Source organism: Clinocottus analis, unplaced genomic scaffold (genome assembly GCF_023055335.1).
Source record: "Clinocottus analis isolate CAN_PGR_092001 unplaced genomic scaffold, fCliAna1.0.p SCAF_5, whole genome shotgun sequence".
Classification (NCBI taxonomy): Eukaryota; Metazoa; Chordata; class Actinopteri; order Perciformes; family Cottidae; genus Clinocottus; species Clinocottus analis.
The window spans coordinates 6,447,645-6,470,649 of NW_027176207.1; the positions used below are offsets into that span (position 1 = coordinate 6,447,645).

Genomic DNA, 23,005 nt, shown 5'->3' on the forward strand with positions numbered 1-23,005 from the left:
GACGACGCAAAGATATACCTTCCCTTGAGACCTGATGGCAAATCATAAAAGTTGTCCAGTCCTGTTTTACTCCAATCAAAAAACATTTCCAATATCAAACCAATCCTCACTCACCTTGATCTGGACAAAGTAATTAATGCATTAATCTTTTCAAGACTTGATTACTGTAACTCCCTCCTCTATGGCATCAACCAAAAGTCACTGTCACGCCGCCAACGTTTTATGTAATGTTGTCGCTTAACTGTTTGTTGATTTTGTTAAATTAGTTATTTTCCATTGTATGTATGTATTACTTTATGTTGATTGTATTGATTGGTTTTATAGTTTCATCTACTGTACTGTTTTATGAGGGTTTAACTCTTACCTTTGTTGGGATTCACTGTTGAGCTCTCTGTTGTTTTATTGCCTTGCTGTTGCTGCTTTGTCTCAAGCACTTTGTAAAGTCATTATATTAAACGCCCAACTATTACCTACCTGCATTGGTAAAATGACCTGCACTGGTACATTTCTCATTCAAGAGGGCCTAGGCATGATCACATGACTAATCCTGTACATCACATTCCTTCATCCGTCTACCTTTTAGCTGTACTTACTTTGGTTCCTTTTACACTTCATTTTTTGTTTCTCTTACAGGATTATACAGTTGATAATGCATGCATGATAATACAGCTATGGCACAATTACAGGACGCATTTCTATTTTTAGTAGCACTGGAAGCTGATCACAAGCCGGAGCTGCGTCCTCCTAACGTTTGAATGCACATTTTTACATTGCTGCCTTTAGGCATCCTCAACAATAACCGTGATCACTGGGGCGTTACCATTAATTGGACTCTGTTGTTTCTACTAGTTAGTGTTCGGTTATTCACTTGACTTTGAGAGGCATGCTCTTGATTTAGTTGAATGTTGCCTTGATACTATAGGCCTTCTCGAAATTCACATTTAAGGATGTGAGTCTGGCACCTAAAATAATATAACCATGTTGGTATATGATGGAGTACTGATGTAATGCTAAATGCCAACAAGTTGGTTTCTCTATTGTCCTACTATAAAGAGAGACTGGATCTGTTGTTTTTTTTTGTGCTTTAGTTCACTCTTTATCACAAGTCTACAGCCAGTTTACTAGAACGTGTGACCGTGCCATGGCACAATGTGCTTGTTGCTCTTTGTCTTTCACTCAGTTACGTGTGTGTGTGTGTGTGTGTGTGTGTGTGTGTGTGTGTGTGTGTGTGTGTGTGTGTGTGTGTGTGTGTGTGTGTTTGTATTCACCCTAGCCACATATGTTGTTTGTACTGATTGCTGACACCTACAGTCCTGTACTATATGTGTCTCTGAGCTTTATGGGTGAACTGATTGAATGCTCAGGATCTTGAACATGACTGATTCTGTTTCTGCACTTCCTTTCTTGGGTCAGACCGTTTGCTTTTGGTGGTTACATATGGTCCTGTTGCTCTCTCCAGAACAGGCCACCAGCAGTACATGGGCCGCCCCACAACGGCAAGCCCCCACCCTGCATGAACCCTGCCTTGATGAACGCTCCTTGGGTGAGAGAGGGGAGGAAGGGGGTAATATTTTTCAGCTCATCCAAACCCAGAGAGTATCATTTTGGCAATCAACTACCGTATTTACTCTGCTGACATGTGACGAGTCATGATTCATCTCTCAGTTTTCCCCACTCATGTTGTTAAAATGAGATCAAAATAGTTTCTGTCACATGAATCTGTTGTTAAAGTTTCAGTGCAAGTCAACGAAAATAGATGGATTTGTTGAGATAGGTCAGAAATGTCCCTTCAACTCCCACACCAAGGAGGAAAGGAATGCCTGTGTGAGAACATTATCCTAGCATTATGATGCCTCAAGAAGTTTTAAATGGAACTTAATGAAAAAAATCCCAAAACATATTCCATCCCTCAACATCTTTTATATGTACTGCTTGTGTACTGAATATAAAAGTATGTTTACCAACTTGTGATGACCTGAAGTGAGCAGGATAAATGCTACAAAAACCAGAGCTTTGTAAAGCTTATGATGGAAGAGTTAGTACTGTTTAGTTGACCCTGTGTCCAAGTGGTACATAACCACATGGTATTCTGGAAGTATTGTTGTTGTATTAGGTAAGGTCAGTCAAAAATGGCTGCTTTAAGTGATTAAAATCATTTAAAACCAAATCTAGTTTCTCATAGAGAACATAAAGATAAGTAGAAGTTGTAGCTTGAAATTCCTTTTCTTGTAGAAAACACATCTTTTGAATCAGATAAATATATATTCTAAGTCTCATATAATATAATCAATATTCATAAATGATGGTGTGCAGCAAATGCGATTTAAGTTAATACCTCATGACTGTATTTCTAATATCTTATGCTACTCTGAGTACTGATGTGTAAAAAAACCTGTACATTTCAACATCATCCTGTTTATAAGTCAGAATACTTAAGCATTGTACAATAATCACACCAAGAAAAGCAAATATTGATGAATCATTCTTTGCCTTTTCTCTTGTCATTTCTAAAAACTGGAACGCAAAGCCCATACCTCCTTTTGTTTTTGGATCTCATAATTTTTCTGTGTCTCTGTCTCTCCTTGTCTCCTGATGTCTACCCTTTCTCCTTCTCTCGTTCTGCTCTCAGCAGTACCACTACCAAGAAGACGACTCTCCGCCTCTGGACCAGGGATTCCTGCGGCTCACCAATGAGGTGCGCGCCCCTGAGCTTGTGCACGTGTCCGAGAAGAACCTGTCTGAGATCGAGAATGTGCACGGCTACGTGTCCCATTCCCACATATCTCCTCTCAAGGTGAGCACCACACCCTCCCGCCCTCCATTCCAAGAGTGAGCTTTTGTACCCGGCATAGAAACTATGACCCTCCAGTTTTCACCACTATTCAGCACCATGACCAACTGCAACATAGCCTTGTCTCAGTCTCTCTCCCTCCGTTTTGTCTTTTTAGTTTAAATATGACCACAGAATACTCAGTGCTGTTCATAGTTCATTTCATATAGAATTACTGTGTCCATTTTAATTGTCACATGTATGTAACAAAAGGGGTTTTGGTTAATTCAGGCTAAATTTCTAGAGTCTACTTCTACACAAAATGTGATGGTTTTCCTCCTTTTTATTTCCCTATTTGGATCTTCTTTCCAGTACAAATTGGTGGCAAAAACCTGGCCGCGAGCTTGTAGTTTTGTCTATTATTGGAAGATAAAATTATGAAATACTGTTTCCACATTTTTCCTCAACATTTACTTGCTTAATTAAGAGACGGTGCATCCTGACCTCTAGTCCAGCCTCTAACATCTCAGAGCCTCTCTTTGCCCAAAAAGGAGCTCACCTATGTAGAGTTCAAAGTTGAAGGAAAAAACAAGTACAAGGTCAATAAGAGAGTGGTTAGAGATCAAACAGCAGTTCAGCTGCAGATGGACTTTGCTGTGAAGTGGTTGTGTTTCTTCTCAGGTTTTTAAGCCAGCAGAGGGCAATGTTGGAAACAAAGAAAAGTTCATTTCAGGCAGTGTTTCAGATTCTTGGCAAATCATTTATTGTTTCAATGAACAGTGATAATGAGTTGCCTGCATATATTTTAGCCTGTGCAGTTTTAGTTAGTGTTCAAAGCATATCTTGTTATTAGGGGAAGTGGAACGTATTCTCCAGTATCTCTACACTATTTGAAAACATTATTTCAGGTGTTCTTTATCCTCTTTACATTACATTTTATTCAGCTTTTGATTGATTTTTCCTTTGAGGTATCGCTTGTAGGATTTGGTGGAATTTAACGATGTTTACATTCTACAATGAAGGCCCCCCCCCTAACACACACACACACACACACACACACACACTTCTCCCTTTCCAAGACTAGTAACGTGAGCCGTTACATTTACCATTAAAAAAAAAAAAGTTAAAGAGCCATTATGTATACGTAACACACAGCAGTGAAATGACTCAAACAATCTTACATTCACCTTTGGGTTTATTATGTTGCATTGTAGTCTTTTAGTACTCTGGTAATAAGTGTAGGTCCCAGCAGTGGTCAAATTATATATTTTCAAGTATGGTGCAAAGTCTTGTTGGTGGTAAATGTTTGTATCTATTTATTGAGCAACAACCTCTGTTTTCTTATAGTTATTTGTTCTTGAGTCAGTTTGAGTCATTAATGCAGTAGGCAACATCAGTGAATGTACAGCCAGTCTGTCACAGGGTAAGAGGCTCTTCCTCATTTTCAGAAATAATGCAGGAAGCCAAAGTTATCCACTCCCTCATCATCCTCATCCAATCTTAACCCCCCCTTTGAACATGTTTCCCTCCTCCTTCTCTTCCTCAACATGTGACAGGGTAACCATTACTAATGCTTTTTTTATCCCGCTGCATTAGACCCCCGTGTCTCTCTCTTTCTCTATCTCAATCTCTCTCTCTCTGTCTATCTCAGTACACTGGTTAGTGATCTTGTCTTGTCATTTTCTTACCTGCAGCCTGCACTGGTTACCCGTTTTGATCTTGCATATCCCGGTGTGACCACAGCAAACTACATGGCAAGTTTTATTTAATTTAAATTTTTTACCTCTGAGGAATCTCAATCCTCGATATTTTTGGGTAAAATTTTAAACTCTTTCCTTATTTCTGGGTCCTTGTCCCAGATTATTAATGTACCCTCGGTGCCGCATGGATTTTGTTTTGGTGTTGTCTTAAATCCATCACCGAAAGAAGCAGTCTTTCCTTCTTTTGTAGGTAGCTGCCCTTCTTCCATACACACAGGGCTCCAGACTAACACTTTTCACCAACGTCACAACATTTTTTTTTAAGTGAATGCAATCTGTCCCGTATCATGTTGTTTCCTTACTTTGTTATTATCATCAAGTTGTTATGCATTTTGCTTCATCGCCAGAGCGTTTCGATTTCAGCTGAAATGTAGAAATTATTTAATTTGGTCAAAATGCTCACAATCAATTATGACATATGATTATTGCTAGTCCTATTAAAAAATACATACATACATACATACATACATTCGTTCATAAATCCCTTTCCTTTTGGGGCATCCCAGTTAAGATCTCTGTTTGACCAAAACAGATGTTCTATCGGGGTGCTGTTAGTCTTGAGCCCTGCCCACACTTTGTTAATATAAACCCATGTGTGTTTGTGACCCATGTGCTTGCCAGCAAATCCCATGTGCTTGTTGTGGTATTACTGATATCTGGTGTTAATTTGTCTTTGTTAATGATCTTGTATTGCTATTTGTTGAAGAGTTCACTGTTATCAGGTCATGTGTTTAGGATGTCTGTATCTGACACTTAAATAATGAAGCATCATATTCAAAGGCTTCCAGCATACTCTTTACTGTGTTTTTTTAATTGGCTAAACATTATTACCAACAATGAATGATAGTAATGTTTCATGGGGTAAGGCGTCAAAGTAACATGAGTGCAGACTCTACATAATGAATGTGGTGCTTTCATTTTGTCAAAGAATCTCAAGGTTGTTTTTTGTCAACTTTTAACTCCCAATTCAATTATCATATTGAACAAGTTCCAGCCGCATTTCATTATTGATAGGAGAAAATGTGTGCTAGTTCACTTTGTTATGTAAGTGAAAGTAAATACTGACAACTATTAGTTCAAATTGAAATGGAAATAGAAATCATCCTGTGATGGAATGAAATTAGCCACAACAGCAAATAAGACGCTAATTTGACGCTGTTGGTCAGAGAAAACACCCTCCACTAATTTACTAACTAACTAAACTTAATGTTCTTCTCAACTACACACCTGTAAAGTTGTGTGACATGCTAAAGACCCTATCACAGTGATACAATCTGACCACAAACAGACATACCTGGCAAAGTACTTTGTGGTGTTGCCATAATCACACACACAAACACACACACAGGTAAAAACAACATCACCATTAATGCATAGTTTCTGCTCTACTTTGCCGTTTGTCTTGAACAATCTCATATGTGTATCTGTGAGATGATTATTGACTTTTTTTGATCTTAATTTCCTGGTGGGTTGTTTCTCTTGTGGAGTCAAGAAGGAACTGATTGGTTCTGTAATGTGAGTATGAGAAAAGCAAGACAAGTGTGTAAGGGAATCATGAACAGGCCTAGATCCACAATTATTATACTCTCAGCCTTACGATTTTTGAATGAAAAATGTCTTTAATACAGCTGGTGTGATTGTAAAAGCAGCAGGAAGGCAAAAATGATGGTTTGTCTATGACCAGAGAAAGTATAACCCCTCCATCGCTGCCCGAATCAAGCACCACCAATAGGAGAGTGTGACTCAGGGAAGATGCTATTGATTTAAACTGCTGCGATGTTTATCGGTCGCCACCCTCTTTCCATGGTAATGTCTGCTTGTAAAAACGCTAGGGCTGGGCAAAGTTGAAATAAATGAACTGATTAATCGCATGGTTTTTCTGTGATTAATCGCATTGCGCGCCAAATTCAATATTGAAGTAAAAAATAGTGTATTGCACGCTTTTATTTTAAAGTAATGATATCAGAACAATATAATGGTCACGCTCGAGCAAGAGTAAGTTAACATACAGACATATATAGTTTATAAATCTGTTTGATTGACCTCACGGCCGGACTGGGAGAGTCATAATACACCCAGGTCTGAACTACGCCGTCTGGGAAAGATTTAAAGCGATAAGACCCTCCCAATGCAAAAAAAAACGTGCAAAAACAAACATGCAGTTAACGCATGATCAAATAGTTAACGCTATTAAAGGATTGCCAGATTAACGCTACGCTTTAATCTGCCCAGCCCTAAAAAAATCACATGCATTTTTTGGCAGCAATTACATCTCTGTTTATCAGACTGGGTGAAGTTTGTGTGTAATAAACACCAGTTTAATGACGGCTGCAGAAGCAGTTACCGGGTATGGTCCACACAATGGGGGGCGCTGATTACCTTAGACTTAAGCCACTGTGGGTCAGTGGAGACGTGGATAACAGTGCAACCAACAGCAACGATGAGGACACCAGAACCATGTTCAGTCTTACAAATGCACTTCATTGTGAATAGTTGGTGATGCCAAAACCTTTCATTTGAGATTCCAGTGTAATTTCTTAGGGCAGTTTTTTTTTAAAATCCTTGATACGAGTCAAGTTTATTTATCATTCTGACCTGTACCCTGAAGTTTATGAGGCGAAAAATTGTTACCTTTTGGAATGAAGCCTTTTTAGTTCTGTGGATTTTGATGACAGGGCGGATTATTTTTGTTGTCAAGATGACAAGGAATGTATTTCCTCCCAGCCAAAATATTTGCCTTGACTTCACTGAGATCCTGACTCATTGTGCAACACAACTAGACCAATAAGGCAAGCTTTGGGTCCCATCATGCATATGAGCAGAAAGATGATGGCTCTTCTTAGATTGTAGGTGGACTTCCTGTATTTTTAGGTGTACAGAAGTTACTCTTTTGAAAGATTGTATGTACGTATATGTTCTATGTATATATGTTCTTTGCTATGAGCAAATAGTACGAACAGCTTGCTGTCGACATGTTGAGAAGCAACTAAAATTCCCCCAATCGCAGATCTTGCACCTTTATACTATGATAGCATTTATTCTAATGTAGGATTGTTACATCATATCCACTATCTTGCATCAGCTGAGGCTTGCACACCTTATGACATGATGTTTTTGTTGTCTCATAATAATATTGTCAACGCACCAGCTTTATATAAGTAGTGCTGTAATACAGAGGGGCAATTTTTCCAAGGTATTTTACTTTACGATATTGCTTTATGATGATGGAGAAGTTCGAATAAGTCATAGAAGAGTTAGAGACCCAAGCATTGGGACAGATCTGCAAGATTTAGGTGAAGAAACTTAATTCAAACTTATTTGCCATCTAAAGGCTCCACAGAAAATTCCATTAATTATATTCAATGCATAAATATTCATTACAATGTTGTAAAAACAGAACTTTTAAATCCCTTTAATTGGGTCTGAAGAACTGTCTAGACTTTTAGTCATTAAATGGAGTCTTTAAAATGTCTCCTCTTCTTCTGGAGATTGACTGTTATCACTACCTTATTATTGGAAGGTGAAATTATTAAAATGTAGATAATGTCACTTTCAAATACGATCAGCTGTTTCACTTACCTCTCAGTGCTGACCTGCGATGAACACTTTTAGTGGGTAAAGTAAAGCAAACTAGTTTATTGACTGTAAAGTTGTCCCAATGTAAGTATCTTACATGTACAGCTTGGTCAGCTCCAAAGGACTGTTTGGGTAGAGTTATTGTGAAAGAACAAATCAATTCCAAATGCTTGAATGTTACAGTCCAAACTTTTTATAATCCTTTTTGAAACGCTATCAAAAACTCTGGACAGCAGAATGCTTCAGAAGTACATTCAACTCCAACAACACAAAAATAGTTACTCTTAGTTCTAGTACTATCCTATTAGTACTGATTATTATGCTTTAGTCTGTTAATTGAGCTTCTCCAGCACACATTCACAGATGGCTTTTGTAATTACATATGTGTGGTCCGTGACACTCTGTTGGTGTTCAGAATGTCTTTCTCTTATCTGTTTCTACTGGCAGTGAGGAAAAGAAAGGGAGTGAGGAAACACAAGGAATCAAAATGTCACGCTATGTGTGACTGACCTCTCCTGCTGATGGCCTGTTCACAAGGAGTTCCCATCAAACCGAGATTGAACATAATGATGCCCTGCAAATAACCCACGGACCCATCTCGGCACCTCTGTGAAAGACCCGCTGTCTACACTCAGACACTCTATGGGATCCTCCAAAATTGATTTGCGCTTAGTGGGTTTCTGTAAGAGGTCAATTTTCTGTAGTTAAGCCATTTTCCCCCACAATAGTTTTTTTCTTCTTTGCTGATGGGAAAAGCATCAGTGAACATAAATTAAAGGTAGTGACAACACTCAAAGGATGATCATGCAGATGTATATTGAACAGTTAATTTAATATTTTTGTTAGAGAACATGTTTGGAAAAAAGGTCAGCTCTTAAACAGAGGAAAGGGGAAATGGAAAGCCATTAAACAGAAACAGTCCAATAGTACTTGCAGAGTGCTGTGGTTGCTTTAAAAATCATGGAATGGAGCCTGAAAGTATCCGAAAGCTGGCTCGAAGCATCATGTCAGACAAATGTACAGCAACCCTTTTTTTTTTTATTTGGACTTGGTCGTTTTAGCGGCTGCATTTGTACTCATTTGACGGTGAGGTAATGTACAGAATGAAGATTTAATGCCCTATAAAGTAATATTTTTTACAATTGTTTGGAATTATGACAATCAATTGTCATTTTTTAGCTGCTGATTTTGACAGTGGCAGCTTGAATAAATGGCCTCTCTAACTTGAATGTTGAACTGTCAACATCCAGCCTGTGTTTTCACTGGTCAAATAGCAGGAAGTGGCTAAAACCAAAGATAATTCTTTCTCACATTAAATTACACATCATATATCCAACAAGCCTTTAGTGACATCAATATCTGATGTCACTAAAGGTGTCCTAATTTAAAATAATGAAGAAAAAACGCTTCCATATAGGTTTGTACAATATAGTACAATATAATTTGGTTAAAAATGTTCCTGATTATGACCGTAAGGATATTACTCGTACCCTTCCCAGTAATGCACAGCCTGCGGTGTATGAATAGTGAGATAGAGTCACACTGATAGGAGAAGCTACCATTATTCGAGAAGCTACCATACAAGGTTTCCCTTCTGCCTTTCAGGACGAACTAACATTCACACACACACATTCACACACAGAAGGCACAGCATCCAGCAGCAATTTGGGGTGTCTGTTGCACTATGGGAAGTGTAGGACCCAGGGTTTCTGGACTTAATGGCTTGGCCTCTGCTACATCAACTTTTTTCCCTTCAAGGTCCCCCAATTCATTACAAAGTGTTTGTGTTGTTAGAATGAGAGGTTGCCACAAGTCCTGAGTAGTAGCTCTAAAAGGTTGACTTAAAATGTACATTTAATAAATAGGTTTCTCTGTGCTCCTTTTGCTTTTCTCTGTTAGAGCTGACTCCCTGACACTAAAGGGGCTGTAGCCTATCAGCTGCTTGAATGAAACAACAGTCAATGCCAGCTAATCACACAGTAAATGCATTAAGTTTGACATATATTCAAATGGGTTAAAAAATCCTTTCATTGTAAGATTAGTGTAGCAGAAGTATTACATTGGTCTCAAACTATGGAAGTAAGAAATCAAGCGTGTGAAATCAAGCGTGTGAAATCAAGCGTGTGAAATCAAGCGTGTGAAATCAAGCCTTCTCAGATTGACTCCTCTAAATGCAGTAGAAACGTTTTATTAGTGAACTAATTTAAGCTAACAGTCCACACTGCAGCAGACATACTTTGTTTCTTTGTGTTTGATTCTTGTCATTGCCAATCATCACCATCACTATTAATTAATATGATCTGAGATGAACCCAACCTTAAGGAATGCTGATGTCTATATGTTTATGTAAGTCTACACAAATGTTATTATCTGCTCCAACCTTCAGGTAGTACTAACAGTAATCCAGTCAGTGAACATTTTTACTGGTAGAAAATACCACATTAAGATCTAGACTTGATAATCACAGAGGAAATTACAAAACATATAAAACATAAAGATCTTTAGCAATAGAAAAAACAATGGTGACCAAGGGTCAAAACTCCAGGGTGTCAATGATAGCCAAGGTGGTAGCCATATTTTAATCAGGAGAGACTTGTTTAGAGTTTAACAATAATTTAAAGTGGTGGTGATGGTAAAGAAGGGAGTTGCGGTAACCCGATGATGAATAAGGAGCAGGACTGATGCTGAGGTCGCGTTTGTTGGAGCTGAAATGACAACTGACAGCAGCAGAAAGGAGAACATATTTAAAAGTTTGACAACAATGCTGTGATTGGCTTACAGAAACTGTGCAGAATCTGATTAGTTAATTCAATGTACATGCCCCCAATCAGCTGATGGAGTAATCGTTGGGAAAATTAGAGACTGAGATTATGAAGGAACGAGAGTGTAAAGAGTGTCTTAATGGCTGAATTTCTGCTTGAGCTTCATATAAATGTCTAATATGAATGTATCATAACGTGATACAGACATTTTGTATGAACAAAGAAATGGCTGGATGTCTGAGAGGGCATTGTGTTATTAATAATTAATTGAAAGGCTGTGTGCTTGTTCACTTGCTTTGCATGACCTCTGATCTTTAGCCCCAAACATATTGAAATGTACTGTAATGACTAAAAGTTGTCATTTATAAATATGATGATGATCAAGGAGATGTGTTATGGTTGGTGTTTTACTGCTCTCTAAAAGAACATTAAAAAAAGTAATTATATTGGTTTCATCCACATCATCCATCAAGTCAAGGTCAATGGCTCGGTTCAATATGTCAGTCTCAGTCAGCGGGCAGCTCTGTATGTTTCGTTCTGTTGCACATGGATGTAACTTGTTTCTGTTGCACTGTAAGGTTTTCTATTTCAGTACTTTGTGTCCCGTACAGACTCAGTTCACATTTACACTGCCCTTAGTCCGCAGTACTGATAAAATAAGAACCACACTCAAAACTTAGGTTTTCTCTCACAACATCAAAGGAAACTATTTGTCATTAAAAAAAGTGAGGAGCTGTGCCATGCCATGGCCGGTTTCTAGAGCCATGACAAAAGAGACGGAGAAAGAGGCATAAGTGAGATGACGTTGAGGTGCATAAATCAAACAAAAGTGCATGGGAGAGAAGAACCCCAATTGGCTCCACAAGCTTCATTAACGATGTGTGTGCATTATACGGTACGATACTACGCCATCACCAATCTGGCAACACTGAGCACCTTGTCACCTTCACTCACGACAAATATCCTGTTACGCTCTGAAGAAACTAGTTCGGCATGAAACATTGCAGCATCAATAATCAACTAGAATGTCAGCGACAAACTTTTTTTTGGTAGTATAGCACGACTCGTTCTTTTTTTATGAGTTAAAGATCGTGAAGATGCTCGACTGTGGAGCGGGATGAAGCGATAACGGGTTCACCTCACGACCTATAGTTGCATTGTTTACAACAGCACCCCAATGTATAAATGACAATGTATATATCCGTCTTTTATCATAAATCTTTATGTTTTTACAAAAATATACCAAGAATATCAGTGATATGTGATTAATCATGATTAATCCACAGAAACCTGTGATTAATCTGATTAAAAATTTTAATCATTTCACAGCCCTAAATAGTACTGATCGTGATCTGTATTCACACTCATGGTTTCAATACCCAGCATGCAACACGACTGATCGCGGTCTGTATCTCACACATGGTTTGGATGTTTCTTGGAGGTCTTCAGAGTTTTTTGGCGATTTGAGGACATTCTGCCTTGATTTTAATCCAGAACACCGGTACTCCGGCAGACTTGAAACGTATATTTCAGTTTAATTTTTGGGGCAACGTTCTCACGTAGCCTCTTCACATGTGTCAAGAGTAAGAGGCTTAGACGCACAGACGGATGTATCCGGTCGTTTTCAAAATAAAACGGGCCTTGTTTTATTTTTTAAATTTTTTTTTGCATTCTTTCTGTGCGGTACCAAGGGAACATTTTGGTGCATGGCACCAAAATGTAAATCCTTTTTAAAGGAGTATACTGATATAGTTTTGTATTCCTATGTGACTATTATACACCTAGGCCACAGAGTTAGTTTAGGTTCTGTTACTTATCTTATTGTTTTGTCATGCACCTTTGACACACACACACAATCACACACCCAGCATGTAACCCTACTGTTTCCATACTATCTCAGGTTCAAACTGCACCATCTTTTCATTAAATACATTGGAGATGTTGAGAATGTTCCTCGATTTGGGACGCGGCTTGTCATTGAAGGTGATGGTGGTTCCCGGAGGCAGACCAGTTGAGGACCACTGCCCTAGCCCATCCAGGCACCGCTCTACATGTGTGTTGAGGTTGTCTTCAATCTGTTGGAGTGCTTGGTTTGTTGCGACAGGTCTCCCCGCTAATAAAAATATAGTAGAATTGTTGTCATGTAAGAATGTAGTTGCAAAGAGGTATGAATAATAATAACCATACAGCTTTTTAAGAACTGTGCTTTGGTCTGTCTTCCTCTCTGCCACTCAGGTGTACGTGTTCCCCTTTTCTCAGTTTACCCTAACAATTTGGTTTGAAAATGGCAACCATGCTAGAGATTCCTAGCTACCTATCAGCGTTGTTTGATTTTCTCTTTGTGACTTAATTTTATAGGAAATCCAGATGATTTATCCAAATATCACATCTCTATTTTCTATACAATTCCTCCTCCCCACTAAATTCAAACAATGGTCCCTGGAAATATCGACCTTGTGCAAGTGTTGTTTGAAGAAGAAGAGAATGCTAATACAGGCAGCTGACCTCCTTTACAGGGCCAAGGATGTCTTGACGAGATCAGCCTCCTCCCCGCTGAGTTCTCCTCCCCACCACAAACCTTTCTTTCATACACATAAACCTCAGCGGCACACATACACACCCGGCAGAAAGTTGTGTTTACTCCCACACACAAACATTACTTGTGTGTGACCCTGGGGACACCAGGACCCTTCGCTCCAGATGGCCAAAGCCAATCCTCACAGTTAGTTGGGATCCAGCCACCCTAGACTAACCAACCTTGACATACCAGGCTCTCAGGAGCAGACACAAAAATTACAAACACTATACTAAATGGAAGATAAAGCAATACACAAGTTCCTTTTCATATTCTGTGATCTTAGCATACTATACGTTCTCTTTACGGCTGCTCATTTGTTTCACAGTAAGCACATATTTGCAAACACATGTATAATGATATCTTCATATGGTTGAAATTAAAAAATAGTGATTAAGAATAATATAACTGGACATACGTTTTGAACAAATGCAAAAATATGTAGTTTAGACCGAGCATTGTTAAAGTCAATGTCTGTCCTTCACTTCTTAATGTCAAAGAGTCAAGCAGATAGACATTTGGTCCTCCGAGGCAAATTTTAATTTGTGATTTTGGAATATACAAAATTAACTGAATTGAATTTGGTTATCTAAAGTTTCCCAGATAATGTGGCTTTGCCGGTAAATGTCAATTATAACAACCTTTACACGGCAGGCTCTCTCTGTATCAGCCTCATTTTACATTGTAATGATTAGCACAATCTCCTGATTGAAAATTTGCCCTTAGATTAGCCGACAGAAACACTGAAGTCTCATTAACCATGCATCATATATATATATATATATATATATATATATATATATATATATATATATATATATATATATATATATATATATCCTTCATCACCAGGTGTTCCTAATTGCCATGTTTAGATAAAATGCTGAGAATAGTCTGGTAGATGGTGTATAGCAAAAAGCAAGTTATGACTAATTTGACCAACTTGGTTTTGCAAGTCTTGTCCTGCCAGAACTCAAGTTAATCTCCTACCCTAATTTGGTGTTCAGTATCCAGTAACAAATATTGGAATGGTTCTGTGAAATTTTGACAGAGGAGTTAAGGATATGCAGAAGATGTGCACACTGTAAGTTGTTATTGATCACACCCATCTGCAGTGACTGCAAACAAAATGGTCTGTTAAATGACACTCCATGACAGGATGAGCCAGGCCCTGGCACTTGGAAGAGAGAAAAACACAGCCACGTCATCCTCCCCGCCCTGTAGTTTGTCATTGTCCAGCTGTGGTGTCATCTTTCCTGGCTGTGGTGTCATCTTCCCTGGCTATTAGCCTGCATCACTTCTTCTCTTTAATGATAGAAGGGCAGCTGTTATTACAAGAGGTTGGTCTCGAATAAGATGGCAACACACGCTGTGATGTGGGAGGATCAGGCCACTATCTGTTGCAGAAGAAAGAGCAGTTAGAATTAATGCCCAGAAGTTAAACACAGAACGTCTGGGTTCAGAAGTGATGGGTAGAAGAGAGGATGGACTGGCGGACTGGGCGAAAAAAGTGTCTCTTATGGTGTCTTCACACCAAATGTGTAAAGATTTCGACGCACGTCCAGATTATATGCAAAGTCAATGCACAGCTTCGTAGAAGCCGCGTAGACACGTATTTTCCAGCGGGCAGCGCGACAGATGCGTTGAGGCAGCACGACGTGCAAGTTGAAATTTCCCAACTCCAGCTGCAAAAACGCGTGAGTCATAGTTGCGTCAGCCAATCAGTGTTGTGATGTTCCGCTCGTCACCGCCGTCCTGCCGACGTGGAATCAAACTGCTGCCGGTCCCCCTGAAGTATTGTTGATAGCGGCCGTCATTACACTGTTGTGGGACTACGGATACTATTATGAACCCAGACCATGGAGTTTGGTTTGTTCCGACGTATGTGGAATTTACACAACAAGTATAAAGCAGAACTAGTGGTTATTTCTATTATGAATGACGTAAACGGTATCAAGTTTTACAGCGATAAGCCAGACGCAGTTCCTGGAGTCGGTGAGAAATTCATCGAGCTATGTATGGATGGTGTTATGAACCCAAACGGGGGCGATTGATATTCCCACGTTTTTGTGACAAGTATAAAGCAGAACTAGTGTTTGTGTCTCCTATAGTTGATAGCAGAAAAGAACGCTCTTTTCCGGGAGAGAAGCCACTGAGATAAGCCCCGCCCCCTTTGTGGCGCCGTGATTAGTAATGCAGCTTTTGGTGTGAACACCCTCTTTTCAACACGTATCGAGAAAAATCTTGAAGCGTTTGGTGTGAACACACCATTATTGTCACAGACCGACACACAATACACGACACTTTCATACAGTTCGCTCCGCCGCACGGCTCCACCATGAGCATACCAGGCGTGAGCAAGCTGCGAGGTGCATGCCGACCAGTGGCGGCTGGTGGATTTTTTTTTGGGTAGGGCTAGCTAATTAATTTCAGCAAACATCCAGGTATGATTCAATGCAAGGTATCACACATTACTACTTTGCAGTTAAATATTTAATATTTATTCCAACACTTTGACATTATAAGGACATCTTATTACAAAGGCACTCAAACGATAATTATGTTGTAATTATCATCCTACTGGTTTGCATTAATAGTACGCACACAAATGCACACACGCACACAGAGACAGACGTGTACACAAAGACAGGGCATGCTGAAGGTCACAGGTGGGGGATCTTGATCGAGTCGTGCTAAGCTACAAAAAAAAGTTTGACGATGAAATTCGATTATGATAGCTAGTTTCTTCAGAGCGTAACAGGATAGTCGTCGCGAGTGGAGGTAACCAGGCTCAGTGTTGCGAGATTGGAAATGGAGAAGGCTCAAAATGTTCGTATTTGGAGGATAATTATCGTGAATCTGGCAACCCTGACATCGGTCGACCAATGACGGTTCTCTCTACAGTCAGAGCTCGCGCAAGAAGGTGGAACGTAAGATACCGTTTCCAAAACTAGTAAGGGCGTAATAACTAGTTTGTGAAATACCCAGCGAAACACAAATATCCAACGAGGCAAAATCCCGGACATTTTTGGAATCCCTGCCGGACGCATTTTTTCTCTCGAAATGAGGACATGTCCCTGAAAAAGAGGACGTCTGGTCACCCTAGTTTATAATGTGTATACAAAAACATATTTTCTGTAGCTTTTAACATACAAATGGCGCACATAGCGAGCCGCCTTCAAAATAAAAGCATCTCATTTTACAGGAAACCAGATAGTTTACCTTATCCAGGTACAACACTTATATGATGTTTTTGAATGCTGTCTGTGAACCTCTGGACAAGTCCTTTTAATGAATACAGGGTAGATGTGTCTCTTCTGCGGCTGGTTGAATAGCATGTTCACATTTGGGGACGCGTGCTGCATGATCAGCTGATGCACGGAGCAGTGGACACGCAGAGAACCAACTGCAGCCCCGTTTTAAGCTTGGGCAATCAGTTTGTCTGTTTGTCCGTGTGGGAAAACGGTGCTCAGCCTCTCCATAAGTACTGTAGGGACAGTGTCAGCGGTTGCGTTCTGGATGCTGATGTACTCGAAAAAACGCTCTTGTTCGTTACTGTTCCCATCAATGTAGTACAAGCAGCAGTTGTCCGTCTCTCATATATGTCCCCAGTCTGTTGTTTCATGCCAAGTTCAGGCGTCTGATCTGGGACCAGTTGTTTTACCTGGAGTCTCTCCACCCAAGTTCTTCTCTCAAACGGGTCTTGGGTTGAGTGTTCTTCCAAGAGTAGCGCTCCATTGTAGTCTAGTTAAAATGTTGCTGCGAGAGAAGAGAAGCCGGCGAGATCACGCAAGATGTGAACGAGATCACGCAAGATGTGAACGAGATCACGCAAGATGTGAACGAGCCCTGATGAGAACAGAGACATAGGAACACGCTCTGGGGCAAGATGAGAATAGCCCCTCCGTAAGTCTTTTTTACGGCACTGATTGGATGAATTGTATGTCTTTAATCGGTGATTGGCTAAACTGCCTATTAGACCCGTCTTCTTTTGGCATAATTGATCTAGCCCCACGATGTGCACTAGCAGCAGAGACGTGCATGTGAGCAGTGGAGAGGTGCACGAGCAGAGGAGAGAAGCAGGAAGAGCAGATATTTGGTGCAGATATCCTATTTTACAACTTTTACTAGGTATATTCCATAGCTCAACAACACAATTAGTGACATTTTGTTTAATGTATTAATATAATTATATTTTTTCATAATTAATATTATAATCTTTTTTTTGTTTTTTGGTGGCTCAAGGTGGCGCCAACCCTCACTTTCATTGCGCCACAGGGTTTCAGAGACCCTCTGACTCGTGTGTGCATTAGACTCCTTGGTCCGTGTTTCAAGACGGGTCGGATGGGTTGCCAACATCGCCACAGAGCCCTGACACCATTTACGTCAGCCAATCCCCGCGGGGAGAGAAGTCACACCAAGCAAATAATCCACGGCCCCAGGAAGTTGTAAGGTCCAGGTATGGGCGCTCTAAAGCAGCAATCCCCAACCTTTTTTGCGCTACGGACCGGTTTCGTGTCCGTCAATATTTTCACGGACCGGCCTTCAGGGTGTGGGCAATAAATATGACGTAATAAATATGATGTAATAAATATGACGTAATAAATATGACGTAATAAAAGGATACGACCGGCATAAAGGAATTATAAAGTGCATAAATATACAACTCAACATTATGCCAAATTAGTGGGAGCCGTGAGCTGGTTTCTCTGCTATGAGCCAGGTCAGGGTGATGGGAGACACTCGACGTGTGTACTTTACATCCGCTCCACTCCGTAACTTAGACCATCATGTCAAGTCTACTGCTTAACTTAGACCTTTATGTCCAGTCTACTGCTAAACCTAGACCTTTCCCAGGTAGCCAAAATGACGTGGCCTAGATCCGGCTTGAGTCCGGCACGCCGTAAGAAAGATGTCGGCCCGGGTCCAGTTGGCGATTCCGCTTGAATGACGCCGACACTGCCGTCACTGGACGGTAATTAAGGCCCCGTTTACACGAGGGGAAAACGCATATATATGCATGCGGTTTGGCCTTTCATTTACACGAAAACGGAGATTTTATCACGGAAAACGATCATTTCTAAAAACTCCGGCCAAAGCGGAGATCTATGAAAACTCTGTTTGCGTGTTTGCGTGTGGACTCGGCCAAACGGAGTTTTAGGTCCTCAAACATCACCGTACGCGACTAAAAATGCATCACGTCATATATGAGCGTCCTCTGTTTACGGTTAGCTTACTGATCAAGGCGCTCCGTGGTGTATTTATGCGGGTTCATGTAAACAGAAACTTTTTGAAAAACGATCATGTGTGTAAGACGTTATTTTAGAAAACGGAGGGGCAGAAATATTCGTTTCCGTAAATACCCGGTTACGTGTAAATGTGGCCTAAAACTAACCGGGGCCAGCACCGGCCCGAAGCTGGCACGGCAAAAGACACTTGTCGGCCTGGGTCTAGTTGCCGACTCTGCGGCGTCTCAGTTTGAATGGCGCCCCAGTATCGGGTTAACTATTAAAATGTATTGTTTCTGTGCATTCGTAAATCCCGCTTCACAAAAACAGGATGTTAAAATGGAAGCAGGCTTTCAGAGCTTTTTTGGCAATCTCAAAATATTCTGGATGATTTTAGACCAGAATACCGGCAAAGTTGAAGCTGACTTTTTGTTTTTGAGGTAACGTAACAAGTTACGTCAAGAGACTCGGAGGCACAGATGGATGTATCCGGTCCTTCTTCAAAATAAAACTTAAAAAAAAAAGATTATATACGACTGTAAATATTAAAAAAAACAGTAACATAATCATCATTTCACTCACCAGATGCACATAAACCTCTGTGGGAAAGGGGTTAATCAGTAAGTCCTGAGATTCTAGGTTCTAGGTGAGAAGCTAGCTTCACTAACCAATCACAGCGCATGTTAATGGTCACGCAGGCCCTGTGACGAATCACACACCTAAGGTCTCGAGTTGGCTGTTTCAAGTATTTTAACCATCTAATCTAAAAAAAGTGAAGTGAAATGTGATTGTAAAAATGCAGTTAAACAGGTCCCAAGAAGCCATACGACAGGCCTGAAGGAGCAGAGGAACAGATGAAGGATTAGCTACACAGTGCAATGCAAATAGAGAAAAATAATAATACATGTATTTCTCAAAATTTTAAAATAGCTATAAGTTTATTATTCTGTTTAGGCCTTCAGAGAAGGCTTAGAAGGCCCTCACAGCCTGCCACTGGTGCATACACAATGGCCCCAAGTGGGGAACACAAGAACTGTGGCTTTTATAAGTTCCAGAAACTAGTTGATGGTAACTGGACTATACTTGCATCTTTTCTAGTCTTCCGACCACTGTAAGTACTTTCACACTGCGCTGCTCAGTAGTTAGCATGCCCGTGGTCTTTCAATCAGAGGATCAGTGGTTCGAACCCCGGCTCCGCTGGTCCGCGTCCTTGAGCAAGACACTTAACCCCTACATAATTGCTCCCCGTTGCTATGTCTTCGGTGTACAGAGCAAAAATGTAAGTCGCTTTAGATAAAAGAGTCAGCTAAATGAAATTAAATACATGTCATCGAATCATACCCACATGACAGGCTCGACCATCCAAGGTGCCAACTTTAGCAGGGTTAGGTTTTGTGGGCCGGTAAATGACTGCAGTAACCAGAGGTTTGGGACCAGACAGTTTGAGCAGGCTTAGGGACAAGAAAATTTGTGGCTATTCCACCACCATGCCCATGTTGGCGTGGCTTGTCCATGTATTTATATCCAGGGGGTGTGGTTTGGTTTACTGAAAATTAGTGCTGTTGGTTTCGCCACATTTTGGTTGAACAGAGAAAGTCCAGATTATTGTCAGTCATGCTATGTACCTGCGGTGCATGGTGGTGAAGTGGCTCACACTGATGCCTCAAAGCAAGAGGGTCTGGGGTTCGGATCCCGGTCTGGAAGGTCCTTCTGTGTGTTTGTTGTCAGCATGGCTTCTCTCCGGGTTCTCCGGCTTCCTCCCACAGTCCAAAGACGTGCAGCTTAGGTTAATTGGACTCTAAATTGCCCGTAGGTGTGAGCGTGAATGGTTGTCTGTCTCTATGTCTGCTCTGCGATGGACTGGCGATTTATCCAGAGAGTACCCTGCCTTTGCCCATTGACAGCTGGGAGCGCCCCGCAACCCTAAAGAGGATAAGCGGTTTGGATAATGGAATTTGTTGAGCAATAGGCCATTGTTGTTTAGGGGTCGGGTGTTAAACTGAGCAATTAATGCATTAATGAGCAATTGGACAGGTAAATGTAAAATGGCTGGATAGTGTATACTACTATCCATTCTGTTTACTAGAAGAAGAAAAAAAAACATATTAATTCCCTTTTGGGGAAATGTATTTAAATTTGTTTATTACTCTGACCTTTATTGCTTTTTGCGCTTCTGGTTTAGATGCTAAACTGTGCAATGACAACAACATCTAATGTAATATCAGGATACACCAACATCTACAGCAAGGTATGAGATTTATATAGCAACTTTGAATCAGTAAAAACATTTTTGGTCGACATATGAAATTTCAGTAGGTTTAGTTATGCTGTTGATTGTTGGCTTTATGATGATTAATGGCTGCAGGCGTAGCTATAGTGAGAGCAGAGCATTACCCACTCCCGTCCACCCCTACCTCTGGATACTGGAAGCTACCGACAGCCTCTTAGCATGTTTCGATTGGTGCTGAGGATGTCGTCTCCACGTGGAAAGTGGCAGCCCCTCCTCTCTCTTTCTACCTCCCTTCTCTTGCTCTTGTGGCTGACGAAGACCTGACTTTGCTGTGAAGACGCCTCCGACAGCATTATCCTGTCTTTCATCCCTCCCTCCCTTTTTTGCTCTCGCCTGTGCGTTACAGTCCGCTGATAAGAAGCATTTAGTCCAGATGGGCAGCAGCTAAAGCCGTTTGGGCTGTCACCGCAGACCAAAGAACATAATTTTTTCTCCTTCCGTTATGTTTGCCTCTATTTGGTATGCCAAGAAGCTAGGGAGACGACTTGTGCAGAACAGCCGGAAAGCTAAAATGTTGAAAGACAAGGTAGGTTCACCGCTGCGTTTGCTTTACGGATTTACTTTGGGTTGACAAAAAAATGGACACAATTTCATGGCAGTTCTGTAAGACAGACACAAACACAACCTTTGTTATAGTCAATTTAATGTCAAGGTTTTTACGGTTGAGCTACTTGAGAAGCAGATTCTACTTACCTCTACAATGTACCTGTTGATTATTAGTTTTCTTGACGACTGTGTAAGCGGTTTGACTTTGGAGCTAAATTAGTTGACTTTTTAGTTGACAATTGTGTCCTTTATGCCTCATTTGAGATGAGAATGAGCAATGAGGAAATCGGACCTGGAAAGACAAATCTTGTTTTTTGATCCTGCCAATAAGCACAGGGCAATTCAGAAGCTCACTATTTCTCAACTCATCCAGACACAGCAGATTCTGTCCCAAAGCACCGGTTTTCTTCATTGACATCTTTTAAGTTATCTGCCTTCACAGCAAAGTTGTGCCACTGCAGATGCTGCTCTCAATGGCAAATTATCCTGCTGGATAGTTCTCTGATAGATGAACCTGACTGTAAATGTACTATATCTGCAGAACATTAGGCCATTCTTGGTTCCCTATCGAGAATCTTTTTCTTTTTTTCAAAGAGTAAGATGTGCAAATAAATACAATGTAAAATAATGTAGATGGAATACGCTTTATCAGATTTTCCCTATGCTTGTGACATACACCACACTCACCTGAGGAGACGCAATGGAAAACAGCCTGACGCCGAGGAAACCCTGCCCGCCGCTAAACAGGCCCACAACCCTCAGTGAGAAAGGCGTCCTTAGTGAATCTGCCACCAAGTCCGTTTCTCCTCCTTCAGCCATTGAGTGTTAAAAAACTACACAAAGCAAAACACAAAAAAGTTGCTGTCTTCTCTTATGTTTTAGCCTGAACTCGTCCTGCTCATATTGAGTTCTGCTAGCAGCTAGGTAGCTTTCTGTGTACTACAGTCACGCTGGCCCACTGACCAATCTCAGCGCATGTGAATGGTCACACCACCTCCCGGGCTCTTTTACATCAAAGAATACGGCCAGCATGGTTGAAGACTTATGACAATCACAACAATGTCCCTGTATACTTTATTCGGCAAAAGACCAGCTAGAAGGCGCTCTGCTTTCATAGAGACCTAGGAGGTGAAATCTGATTGGATAAGAGCTCTCCTTAGAACAAGCGGCAAATGCTTTGTGCATAAGGAGAAGTGTTACAATTAGTTCTCTCTTGGCAATATTTAAACATTTACCATCCCAATGCACGGCACACCTTGAAGATGCAGCTAAATGTTCATTGGCAAGTTGGAGGTGATTCCAATCACATTCCCAACAATGCTGGATCAACACCAACACACTATGCTTGTCTGATTCTCAACTATCTCTCTGTTGCTGTTGCAGCTGACCAAAAACTAGCAAGAGGGTCCTTCAATTGCACCGTTTTATTGACTTTGTTGTGTGACTGGCCATGCTGCTAATGGTATACAACTTTCTTTGGTTGTGAACTGGTTTATGC

The 23,005-nt window shown here is 40.6% G+C and overlaps 1 protein-coding gene across 8 annotated transcripts in view; it reads left to right on the forward strand.

Moving 5' to 3' along the window:
- Positions 1-23,005, forward strand: part of dlg2 (discs, large homolog 2 (Drosophila)) — a 186,238-nt gene that overhangs the window by 77,884 nt on the left and 85,349 nt on the right. For 4 of the 8 annotated variants that reach the window (XM_068601063.1, XM_068601069.1, XM_068601067.1 and 1 more), the window contains 3 exons: positions 1,460-1,543; positions 2,630-2,794; positions 4,465-4,524. In XM_068601063.1, the coding sequence (XP_068457164.1) occupies positions 1,460-1,543; positions 2,630-2,794; positions 4,465-4,524 (309 nt within the window). The remainder of the gene's footprint in view (positions 1-1,459; positions 1,544-2,629; positions 2,795-4,464; positions 4,525-23,005) is intronic. The other 4 variants (XM_068601064.1, XM_068601066.1, XM_068601070.1 and 1 more) reach the window with 3 other exon arrangements.